The sequence below is a fragment of the Charadrius vociferus genome, unplaced genomic scaffold (assembly GCF_000708025.1).
Source record: "Charadrius vociferus isolate BGI_N301 unplaced genomic scaffold, ASM70802v2 scaffold423, whole genome shotgun sequence".
Classification (NCBI taxonomy): Eukaryota; Metazoa; Chordata; class Aves; order Charadriiformes; family Charadriidae; genus Charadrius; species Charadrius vociferus.
Window position 1 is genome coordinate 3,701,638 of NW_009648149.1, and position 12,690 is coordinate 3,714,327.

General features: G+C 41.0%; 1 protein-coding gene across 1 annotated transcript in view; it reads right to left on the reverse strand.

Moving 5' to 3' along the window:
- The window catches only part of INADL (InaD-like (Drosophila)), a 149,302-nt gene that overhangs the window by 25,358 nt on the left and 111,254 nt on the right, over window positions 1-12,690 (reverse strand). Inside the window, exons 31-33 of the mRNA XM_009883980.1 lie at window positions 8,680-8,751; window positions 8,037-8,154; window positions 7,308-7,441 (exon numbers count right to left, since the gene is read on the reverse strand). Of these exons, the coding sequence (XP_009882282.1) occupies window positions 7,308-7,441; window positions 8,037-8,154; window positions 8,680-8,751 (324 nt within the window). The remainder of the gene's footprint in view (window positions 1-7,307; window positions 7,442-8,036; window positions 8,155-8,679; window positions 8,752-12,690) is intronic.

Here is a 12,690-nt window from a genome sequence, read left to right on the forward strand (position 1 = left end):
GTTCAGCAACAAAAGCTGAAGGTCAACGCCAAGCAAATCACTTGACTTCTTAAAGGGGTTTATCTAATGCATCACGCTGCGTATACCTCCTCCTAACACTCAGATATTTTGCAATTGCTAGCATTCACAAACCATTAACAGGCACCCAAAATCCTAAGCCAAACACTACTGTAATAAAACAGGCTATATAATGTAAAAATGTATTACCGTGTTAATGTAAAAATGCTTTACATTGCATGATACCGAAAAACTTCTCCACTCAAGGTCAAAACAAAAGGTCTGTTTCCCATTTAAGAACAAGCCCTTGCAAAGGATGGTGTTCACTTGCCAACTTTCATAAAAAGATTAATCCACAACATCAATATGAATATAATTTTTCATACTAAAATACAGATTTATTTTAAGGAAGTGGATAATATTTGTATTACATTTTATAGGCCCCTATAGTTACATCTGGTCCTTATTTATTTAAATTTTATTCAGCTTGCATAATATTTTTGCTTACAGTTATATTCTCTAAGATCAGAAAAGCTAAAACCTGAAAATTCAATGGCACTATTCATTAACATTCCTTCGGCCTGCAGTCATAGACATTTGCAAGCTCTCCTTTGATTCTGAAATAATAAAACTAAGGTAATAAGATGTTTAGTGTAAAAATATATGACTTAAGTCAGAATGATAGAAAGAGCTATGTTTCTATGAATCACATGCCAAAGCAAACCAAAGTTTTTCAAAAAGTATACATGCTCATTTTAGAGGGAATAATAAAACACAGAACTACGTATTAAAATGTTAACTCTCTCACTCTCATTATTTTATTAAATAAAAAGAATATAAAAATTTACAGTGTACAGTGCATAACACAGGTTATAAAGAACGCACGAGATCCTGAATGCGTATGCCACAGGAGGCCAAAAGCCAGTGGTTTCAACCAGCAGCAAGCAAGATACTCCTGAAGTCCGTTCTGACACGTCCTACTGCTTTTGTATATTGTTAGCTTAAATTTTATGGTTGATTTACACTCCTGGAAGACACCAGCTTCTTCAAGCAAGGCACTGCTACGCAAGCCAGCCATACAGCCAGCTAAACCCTTGCCAAAGATCCATCAAACACATGATTTGCAAAACTTACTACTCATTCCCATGTACTCCTGTACAAAGCAGTTTGGTTTTTTCATGCAGTTGTGAGCTAACGTCCTTCTGGAATTATGATGAATCCACCAACTTCACTTGAACATTATTCAACCAAGAGACAAAGCAATTCCTCACAATTTCAAGCTAAATCCGTTTACCACTCTGTCATTAAATTGCCTTCTGTTTTATAAATGTGGGTGACGGTTAAGAAGTGATCGCATTTTTTTCTCTCCCAACCGCAAACTTTTCCTCTACAATACCCAAGCCACGATTAAAAACTTCGACTTCCACTACCATTTTTCATTCTATTGTTCCATTAATTGTGCGACAGACTTAACAGCAACAGTATCTATAGCCAATATATTGCTGAAACCCTCCTGAGGCCAATATCTTGCTTTGCATTTGTATTACAAGGTAAGCATATTCCACTAAAGCAGTTTCGGTCTTAGCTGGACTTGATGACTGTCTACGCAGTCGCTCAGACCTCGGCTGTCTATAACAGATGAAGTTATTTTTGCCCGAATCTAAATATAACTGAGGTGGGAGGGAGGGAAGAAAGCTCAACCAAGGGAGAACCTGTTTGTTTAGTAACACAGAAGTCACGACAGTCCACATGTTTAGGTAGGTCCCCACTGCTGACTGCCGCACGGCACGAGAGAGATATCAGTCTTGGCTTCAGCATAAGTAACAGCCTGCTCTTGGCAGCGCGGGGATCCTAGCAGGGTAATTAGCCCTCGCAGCTCCAGGGGCAAACATCGGATCTTGAACAGCTGCAATTTAAAGTCACAGTTTTCTTGATTATTCCCTTGCCCTTCCTTAACAGATGGGGTTTATGCAAGGTATGACTCACCTGGACTGACAGAACGAGTCTAAATATTCTTCTGTCAAACTGCATCCCCACCATCACAAAGGTCCCCTGCGCCGCCACGAGCCAGAAAGCCTTCTGGGCTAACCGAGGTGATTAGAAAAGCTTTTTCCTCTCCGACACCGGCGTTACCAGCTCTCACACCAACTCGTGTTAGCTGAGCGCAGGCATATTCTGTTACTTTTTGGAGCATTGCTAGTGTTCCATTTCCCTGGCTTTGTGGATCACTTTTATTTTACAGATGGAGTACCTTAAAGTTTGTTAATTGCCTTAAAAATGCTTTTTATTAAAGCCAGGCAAAAGCACAAGTAAAGAAGCTTTTATTTACCAAATTCAAAGTAGAAAACCCAGTATAAAAATTCTGCACAATAGGTCTGTTGTCGTTTTCAATAAAAAAAAGGCTAAAGTATGCTTCTTTCCTTTGTTTCTAGGTAAGGTTCAGACAATGACCACCTCTTCACTATTCCACCTGCAAAGAGCCCCTAAGGGTTACCGCTCCTGAAATCTTTGTTTCTTTTATATTGCAGGTGCCTCTTCAGTACTTAGCTGTGATTTCACGCCCCAGCTGAGCCTCTGCGCTCTCCTCCCCTCCCAGGGTTTTCCAACTCTGCCCGGAGGGAACATCCCTCTACCGGCCTCCACCGGCCTCAAAACCGCTGAATCCCCTCCGGCACGTCTGAGTGTCTTAATCACCCAGGCAGCAGATACAGAGTCAATAACTACCAGTAATCAACTCAACCATTGCTAAATTATTCAGCTGGAAGCAAAAACAGTGCTCCCATCAACTAAGAAAATGTTTGCATCTTACAGTGATGCTTTTTCCATGTGCTGACAAGAATAAAATCCCTGCAAATCGACAATCCTGTTTTATAGAGAACGGCCCATGGCGAGTTGCTAACTGGACAAGACATCGCAGCATTCACCCACTCTGGGGTGATAATGGGGTTTGGATGATTTAACCCCACATGCCATCTGGAGGAGTACCAGGACACCTTTTATTAAACAATTCCTCGATGCCCTATTCTCAGCCGATTTAAGAAGAAAACCTCATCAAAACTTTCTTGCAGAACAGTTTGAGAGGAAAAAAGCCCATTACTTGAAACTAAATTATTTGTCTTGAAACAACCTATGTAGAACATGCGAATGAAAAGCAGAATAACTGAGGAACGTTTCCTAAATTTATGGTGAACAACTGGACTAGCCGGTGCTGCCAGTCCTGTATCCCGCAGGGCCGGTTATTCATCCCGGACCCGCACGGTCCCGGGCTGTGCAGCCCTGGGCGCGCTGGCCGTGCCAGCACTGGCTGGATGCCGTGAACGCCCAACTCTGGAAGCTCAACTCTGCGTCTCACCAAGAGCGGCAGCTCGTCCAGGCTCCGAGCCGGCAGCCCAAGCACGAGCGTCCTGCCCAGCGCTGGGGTCTGCAGCGCCGGCGGCTCTCAGCGCCGCACCGCAGGCGTTGCCCAAACAGGTCTGCCACGTTCATGAATCCCGGGCGTCCCGCCGCTGGAGCAGTTCAGGCGCCCTGGGAGCACCGGCAGCTGCCGAGTGACAATGACATCCCTGTCAGGTTTACGGCCACTATTAGCAGTGGTGGAGCTGACAAGCATTTATATCTCATTCAGCAACTGGGGGGACGAGAGGGCAGGACGGTGTCCTGGAGAGCAGAGTTAGAGCCTCAAACCTCATTTTGGGATGTTTCTAAAAACATGTTGTGGTTTTTCTTTTTTTTTTTTTTTTATAAATTCCCACTCTGAGGTTACTTTTACAAGTTTGATTGGACTACAACCAAAAAAAAAAAGTCTTCTCACAAATTGAAAGCCCTGTACTTCAGCCAGCTCCACTCTGCAGTTTAATTGCTTTAAAGCAGAGGCCATGTGTTGTGTTCTCTCAGGGGTACAGGGGAAGGGGAAATGAAAGACAGCGAAGAAAAAAATAAACGTACAAATCCACCCTTAGAATAAAATGAAATAGGACTGCTTAAGGGCTATTGCTATTATTAAGGGCAACAACATGAAGACAACTCTCAAGGACAATCCCTCCTTCCCTGTACCTTTTCTACAGGCACATCTTCCCAGCTGATGCTCTCCTGCTCCCCTAAGCACCCAGCCACAGCCCTTGCTTATAATACATGCGACTTGAAAGGTTTTGCAAGTATAATGGGACGGTCATCTTCTCAACAAAAAACATTTCACAGGGGTTAAGACATCACTTTCCCACCTCCTGAAGAAATTAACCTCCCTGCTCACAGGCTGTATTTTTCAAGTCTCTACTTGGTGATTTCTGGTGAGATTCTTCAGGTTATGACTTAAAAGTTGCGCTCTATATTTTATTTTGAAGCGGTGCGTCCCTTTAGCGCCTTGCCAGATTTATCATTCCAAAAGCTGCAACAGTACATCATGTGTTTAAGCAAGATCCAAACTATTCTGAAGTGAGCTTTCCCATCACACGTGAGCTGCTGTTGTGCATCAGCGTTGACTTCCAGTGCTGACTCAGTTTTCAGTGTTTTTACATCAAGTGTGTTTTAATACCACATTGAGGAGGCCCTTATACTCTGGCCATAGCCACCTTACATTTGGCCAGTTCTACCGAGGAGCAGCCTCCCTGTATCCCCCGTACTGATAAATAACTTCTGAGATGTGGGCTCATACCCTTCATCATTTTGTGGGCACTTACACAGCTGTGCAGGTAGGAAATAAAGATACCCCAGTAGAAAAAGGAGGAAAAAATGGGTGTTCATGACTTGTTTTCTCAGAGGACAAAAAGGTAGAAGTCTCTGCAGCTCTGCAGCACACAGACACTGCTCCCGCACATTCACCCCTATTCTGCCATGCCTTTTCTCATCCCTGACAGCGCATATTTCCACAGTCCCGTCAGGGCAACTCAGCTCTATCGTCTGTGTGCACCATCTGAACTACAAGACTACAAAAGACAGCATCGCTGCTTCATGCTTGCAGAGACAGGCTACAAATGGTGCTGTTCCCATTCTTTCTGACTTTGATCTGACGATTCCCGTTTCAAAAATAGCTAAAAATCCAAACCCAAACTGCCGAAGCCATTTATAGCTTCATTTTAATTTCTCTGCACTGCAGAAAACAGTGGGTCTTGGATACACAACTTCTGCCACACAAGAACTTCAGAAATTATGAACTTGTGTGGCAAACAAGCATAACATACATAAGCAGTGAAGCTGTAAGTCAAGTTGTTTGGCCTTTTTTAAAATACAAAAGATGTCCACCACAAGAGACAAGATGTGTCCATCACACAAGATACATCACTCAGCTCCATGTACCTAATTTTGTTATATTTTCTCTCTAGTCCACAAAACCCAGAAAGACAATAACTTCCCTACAGTCCTGAGTAGTATTTTCTTTCCCCTCCTCATTTTGTTATGTGAGCTTCACTTCAACTCTTTAACAAAAGGTTTTTTTGCCTTCGTGGCAAGAAAGTAAGGCATCAAAACAATTTAGGGGAGATCAGTAGTACACAGTAGACAGAGCGATGATGATCCCACCAGCTAAAGACGCAACCCTGCCTCCCTGCTTTGAGGAGAAGGGTTTGCACACACCGTTTTGGATAAGGAAGTTATGGAGAATCCCAGAGAGGGTCTCTGTGCATGGTAAACGATCAGATTAGACTGTGGTCTCACAAAAGCAACTTGTTTCCTATGAAACAACATTGCTTACCTTTGAATGAGCAGATTCAGAAATCTGAAAAGAAACAGGGACTCGTTTTGGTAAGTCCTGCAACGCGAGGATCAGAAATGCGGGAAGTCAGACCTCCCTCCCTTCCTGAATTTCAGTTACTGCAATCAAGTGCATAGGTTTTTAAAATAAATTCCTAGGAGGACACTTTAATGAATAAACTAATGAAAGTATAATACTTAACCAAAACCACTTACTCAATTTAAAGAATAAAATCCTTTGCATTTTTCTCATCTGCTCTGTAAAGCAGATATTTATAATTTTCATTTATTTATATTAAAATCTCATGAAAGACATGTACCAGATTGCGTCTGACAGACTGCCACGTATTATTTCCAAATTCCAGTTAAATGAAAAAGCAGAGAAATGACTAACACTGAACTTCTTATTTGAATTTACTCAACACTGAGGAGCTTGACAAAAAAGGGACTGGGTACAAAACAGCACAGGGCTGGACAGAGTGAAAACCACAGTGGTTGATTTAAGCCTTCAGCAAAACTCAGATCTATCTCCATGCAAAACAGAGCAATTAATCCAAACTCTACATAACCAGAGACTTGGATAAATGGGACCAAAAGCCGAACCTTTTCCAATTTCAGCTTTAATACTGTAAAAGATACAGCCTTTATTTTGCAAAACAAAACTTTCTCCTACTTTTTAAGTTTCTCTGCTTTTTTTCTTCTTTTTCTTGGTCTGGAAAAGGATTACTATATTGCAACTGTCTGTAGCTGCTGACACTCACAGCACTTCATTGCTTAATGATGCACCACCCTGGTATTTTCAGGAACAACTGCATGTAACAGAGCAGCTCTATTGCCTTAAGTGTCTCTGCGGCAGGGGATTCAGGAGAACCCAGTAACACCTCTGCAGCAGACTTGTTTACTGAAAGAACTGAACTTGACATTTAAAAAAACAATCTGACATTCTGTTATACTGCAACATAAGATCTCTTAAATGGAAAGCTGACAGGAGATGGCAATGGCAGAGGCAGAGAAAGGTTTAGCGTAACTAACTTGCTGAGTTTACACTTTAACTGATATGTTTTAATTTAGCTGAAGGTAAATTGTTTTAAAAAACCAACATAGCCAAGAGCAAGATTAAGCAAAAAGAGACAGAAAACAATAAAAGATTACCTTTATTTTACCTCTTTTCAGCAAGGGCTTTTGCTGGCAGGGAGATAAATCACAGTTTGTTTAAGCAGCTACTAAGCATTTATGCTCTCAAGACGGAGGTGTTAACCTTGCTGAAGTAGCTCTGCCTCCGTGACTTTAATTTTTAGTCCAACCATTTTGGTAACTTACCGTCTTGAAACTCTTCATTCACAATGGTTAAAAAAGAAGACATATTTGTAAATTCTGACCATAGCAGAATGCACTACTGAAACACAAACCTTTCCATTTAAACAGGAACAGAAAACAACTGATCTCATAAAAGGCAAAATTATCAATTTATTATTGGAGATTATAGTTGCTGGTTTCTCCTCCCTGTACTGAACAATTCAGCAGAGCAATTGTACATTAATGGCATCATTAGTTTCTAAGTTTTCTTTGTCTTTGTATCCTATTCTTTAACAGAGACAGTAAACATTAGTTTACTAGAAACTCACCAGTGGAGTGTCTTTGCCCCCGACGATGCTGAGTCCTAGGCCTGACCGACCCTTAGATATCTCTATAGTCATCTCCTGCCCTGGAACTATAGGACACGTTGCTGGATCCACAGGCAGTGGAGGTGGAAAGACACCTAAGAAATGAAAGGATAAAGAAAAAAGTCACACTATTCAATGAGAAAATGAAAGCCGTCAAAGGAATCGTATGAGAACAACTAATTTAAACTCTTGTACTTTGCTCTTCACCTTTACCAATCTAAATCGAACTAGAAGGCTACTCTGAGTCACTTCTGAAGTCGTTAAATCGGAACGGCTCTAGAGTTCTGGGAGTAAATGTTCAGAGCAAATGTTTGGGAGGACATCTAATTCAGTTATAACCTATACAATTCAGATAATGATGGCAAGGTGTATTCCATTCAGGACAGATAAGGCCATGTTCCAGCACCATGGAATGGACAGGATGTCCCAGATTGCCTTTCCTTCCATTTTAATTAAAAAGAGGAACACACATTTGTACGTAAAAGTCAAGAAAAACAAGCAAAGACACCTTCAAGCTCTCAAGAAATTGTAAAATGAGACAAAAATCCAAACACTTTATAAAATAAATCAAAATAGATCATTGGATGTTCAAAGAAAAAATCTCAGCAAAAATCGTATGGAAAAAATATCCATCCTGGGTTAGGGTACTAAATATACACTATACTGGTGAAAAAAATAACTGATTCATACTACGGCTGGTCACTTCTGCCTCTGGAGAAAGATAAGTAGGTGCTGGCACCAGGGGTATCTCCTGTAAGTTGACGGGTACTTTTGTTGAAGATTTGGATTGCTTGATCTGGTTGAGGACCTAAAAGCAAGCAGAAGTAAAAGAGATCAGTTATCAGTCACAGAAAGGCATGTTATGTGGACGTTATCATTTGTTGTGGATTATTGTACCTTACTAAATCCACTAAGGCGACAGTAGGGAAACAAGCAATAAGCATAGATGAACTGAAAACATTCTCTTCCTAAATAAATGGAAAATCAGGATGCCTGGATAGCTGCGCTTCCAGAAATGCTCATGAGGGAAGTAGGGGCAGGACTTCACTTTTTCTCAGTTGTGCCTCTTGTGCCAAACAATGTGGGCTTTGTTTGGGTTTTGGTGGGTGGTTTTTTTTGTTTTTTACTTTTAAACAGCAGAGAACATCCTTGATGTTAGCCTGTCTGACTATTTCCACATACTTTAAGAGAAGCAAGTAATTTTTTTACGTTTTCGCCAAGAAAATTATTTCAATGTCTCCCCAGTTAACCCATCCCCCCCATAAACCACTCAATCTTCAGCTAGATCAAGGCCCCACAACCCCTCCTTATCAGTTAACACAAACACACATACATTATCTGGGAGCTGCTCCTCCGCTCCCTGCTGATCTGCCACCACTGGTTTGTCAGCTTTACTTTTCACATCCTAAAAAGTCAAAAAAGAAAGTGAGGTGTATTGAAAATGTCTCATTATCTTAAATAAAATATCCTCCAAAACTCAAAATGAGGATTCTAGGCAAACAGTGATATTTCTTCATGTAAGTAACATTTGTATCACAACACAAAGCTGAAGCCCAGAATTTGGAAGAGGAAAAACTAGTATGAATATAGGGAACACCCGGAATTACTAAAAAATCACCCAACAGTTTTGAAGGCATACAATGTAAGGAAGGGATTCGTTGGGAGGAGATTATCACACATGGTCTATATTGTTCCTGAGCAATAAGAAGCTCTAAAGAAGAAGGGAAGTGTGTCCTCTGGGGTGACGGGGAGGGCAATTCCCATCTTGCGTGGAAGAGCGCAGGTGTCTGCGTGCCGAGCCTCTAGCACGCAGGTACCTGCACAGACCCTTTGGTGCCTACAGCAGGAAGGGGTTCAAAGTCACCCGCTCCCTCCTTCCCCCTCCCCTTTTCAGTAGTCCTCAGTAGTACTGAGCACGCTGCCAGCGCTTAAATAAACTAACCGCTTAAAATGCATCATCCAGCCTCATTATAAATATTTCAAACAATGGCACGTCCATCATGGGCTCCACTTCTTTCCTCATTTCTTTGCATATCCTTGCAATACACTAAAAAATGGTTTTTTTCTCTCCTACTTCTACAACTGCTTCCAGAGAGTTACAGTATCCTCCCCTGGTTAGCTCTTAGCCAAACTTAGGCCACTTGGATCACACTATTAGTTAGTTATCTTACCCCATGTTAAAGAAACACAATAAACAGCCCAGTTTTCAGAAAAGCTGAGTACCCGCTTCAAAAGACAACAGAGATATTCTGCATCTCAAAAGAATTTCTAATTAAGACAGTTCATACATTTAAAAACAACTGCGTAAATCAAATTTTAGGTAACCAAGCTTGAAATACTAGCCTTGTTTCCCGGAGTTTTATTATGTTAAATCATGCCAAAAATCATGCCAAACCCCACAGGCTTTCTTTTTCTTTCCTGTAATTTTTTTTTTTTCTGCATTTTTCTCCAAGCTTGCTGTAACTATACAACTGTAACTATTATCCAAACGGATAACAAGTAAAAAAGATAAAGTGGTGATCTCACTGTATTATCAGAGGTGGCAGTGGAGAAATGAGAAGACTGCTTTGTCATTTTATGAGAGATTGTTTCAATGAGCAATGAAAAATTATTTCATACTTCCCTTTTTCATTCTGGTATGTGACTAAAATCTGAAACTTCATCTTGCACATCAAGTAAGCACCAAGCACCACCTTTACATCTCTCTAATCTTCTCCATTTAACTCAGACTATGCTACGTGAACCTGAACAAAATAAAAATACTTGCAGGTCCTCAAGCACTGAACTGTACACTCAGCATTTGCCATAAGCCTGTGACCCAACTGGTTTAATCAAATTCAATTTCCTCAAACGCATCCAAAAACGTTTTTACGAAGCCCTTCCTCTTCACCAGTGTTTCAAAGAGGTGTTTGCTCTTTGTGGTAAAGACAGATTATTGTTCCAAGTTCAAATCTTTTAAGCAAAATGAATCCATTCTCATACACCAAATACCAGTTTAATTATCCCACCTACAGGACGGTGATCTGCATACACGCTCTGCCAGGCCACTAACGATGCAAGGTGCTTCAGAGCACACACAACGACTGCTCAAGCCATTTTCACCCCCGTAAATTAAAAGTTTCAAGAGCATCTCAAAGCCCTATACATCAATTCTTTTCCAGCGACACCTTATGGAAAGCAAGACAGCCACAGTCCTCAGAAAACCGTAACCTTCTATCAGGCCACCTCCAACCTCAGCTAATAAGCATGCAGACTTTGCCTAACACTTTCATTGGCTCCAGTTCAGAAATAAAGTTGTTTTCTTTCCCCCTTCTTATCATCCAAGTCTACAATGATGTCCATTACATAACTTTATACTTTTTAAAGTGATGAAGTGACAACAAAAAGTATCTTGGGAGAGACTGACAAATTTATCAGCAACAAGTGAACAGAGAACGATGTGAATTTTTATTTTTTTTTTTTATTGCAGCTGTCACTTTGTGAAACATCCTGCCTGTGCTTTGAGCTGTACATACTTGTGGAAGATCTCTGCTGATAAGCACATACTTTTTATTTACTCGGTGAACTCGATCTTACTTGTTGACTTCGACATTCCCAATTTCTGCTGACATATGACTGAGAAATTCAATAACAATGGTGAAGTAGCATTAGGCTCTAGTAGCAACCATCATGCTATGAAAAACAAGGTACTGTTTTCTTTTGCCTCAACAGTCACTAAAAGACTGCAAGATAAATCTCTTTTCCTCAAAATAACGAGCTGTCTTGTGCTGCACTGCAGTGTCGGAGTCTTAACGCCAATGGGACTATGAACTCATTTCCTTCTGGTCAGAGGGGACTGATCACAACCATCAGCATTTACAAAAATAAGATACACTTTGAAATATTTGCCATGTAGTTTTAAAATCCTGATTGAAAGAAAACTCTGAAATTATGAAACTGGTTTTCACCACTATTTTTCATCCGTTTATGCCTCTAAACCAAGGGTTGGCCCAACAGAAGGCATTATGGAATGGGCAGTTGGATCTAGAGGCATTCGAATACTTTTCTAAATCCACCTCCTAGCCCTTAACTTTTCAGTATCTATTTAACTAATGGAAAAATCAGTGAGTCAGTGCTAAGCAAACATCCACCGAATGCAAGCAGGGCTCCGCACCAGCCAGAAGAGTGACACACTCACTGCCTCCTGGTCTCGCCAGTGACCTGGGACAGGTCACCTCCTCTCTGTGCTGCAGTGGGGATAATAATACTGGCCTGCTGGATAAAGCGTTTTGAATTCCAAAGGTAAGAAGTAAGTTGTAGCAGCCAGTTTAAGGGGAAAGATGAGATAACTTGGTATGGACAGTGGGAAATAAAAACTAAGTCCGATACCGATGTTCTGCTCACCTGGAAGGTCTCAACAAATCCATGCCTTTGCCTTCCCTTACTTTTCTGCCATTGCCTTGTTCTGGACAAGTCTCACTACCAACGCTTCATCTTTTTCTTTCTTTTACCTTTCAGTCTAAAATACTGCAACTTCTACTGTCTGGCTTCACAGTTCCTTTCTTTCTTGCTTCAAGTTCGAAGAGAAGCTGCTATATATTCTGGGGTCCCTGTTGTTCCAGTGGCATCTTCCCTCCACACCTATCTTGGATAGCTGCAAATTTTCTTTTTCCCCCCATTACACTTGCGCTTCCTCTAATACCTTTCAAAAAGCTGCAGAGCACAATATCCCGCACCAAGAGTTCATTTTTGTACAATACATTTTGTATATTTTTACCCACTTCAGTCTCTGAGCAATTTTGCACATTATCTTGTAATCCCTCAAAAGTTTCTTGCCAAGTTGAGCAAGAACAGCGATAAAACCAGGTGAATTACACCTGTAAATACATACAATAAAACTCTGATTCATTTACATTTCAGCGCATCAAAGGAGGATTCTGCACAAGGCTACCAAATACAAATAATCCAACTTTTTTGTAATCCATTAGGAACACAAACCAATCCCTCTTCCACAGGTGGTTAATTCTGATGCTTGAATGGCACCTAACACCTCCAAGCTCTTGGAGTTCATAGACTCGTTAATGAAGTACTTACTAGCTATAGAACATCATGTATATTCAATTCATATTTGCAAAACCCAGGAAATTCTTTGCAAAAGACATGATGGAGCAGGAAGAAGACATCTCAGAAAAAAAACCATCCCGAAACGTCAGGTTTCCTTAGTTGAGGACAGCACACACGACTGTGCACACACAGCAAGTCTCAGGCAACGCACTCCTTGAAAAAGGAGTAGGCTGTTGGACATAAAGACTGTCTCAGCAAATTTTATGTACCTCTATGTTAGTCACTCTTCAGCATGTTTAGT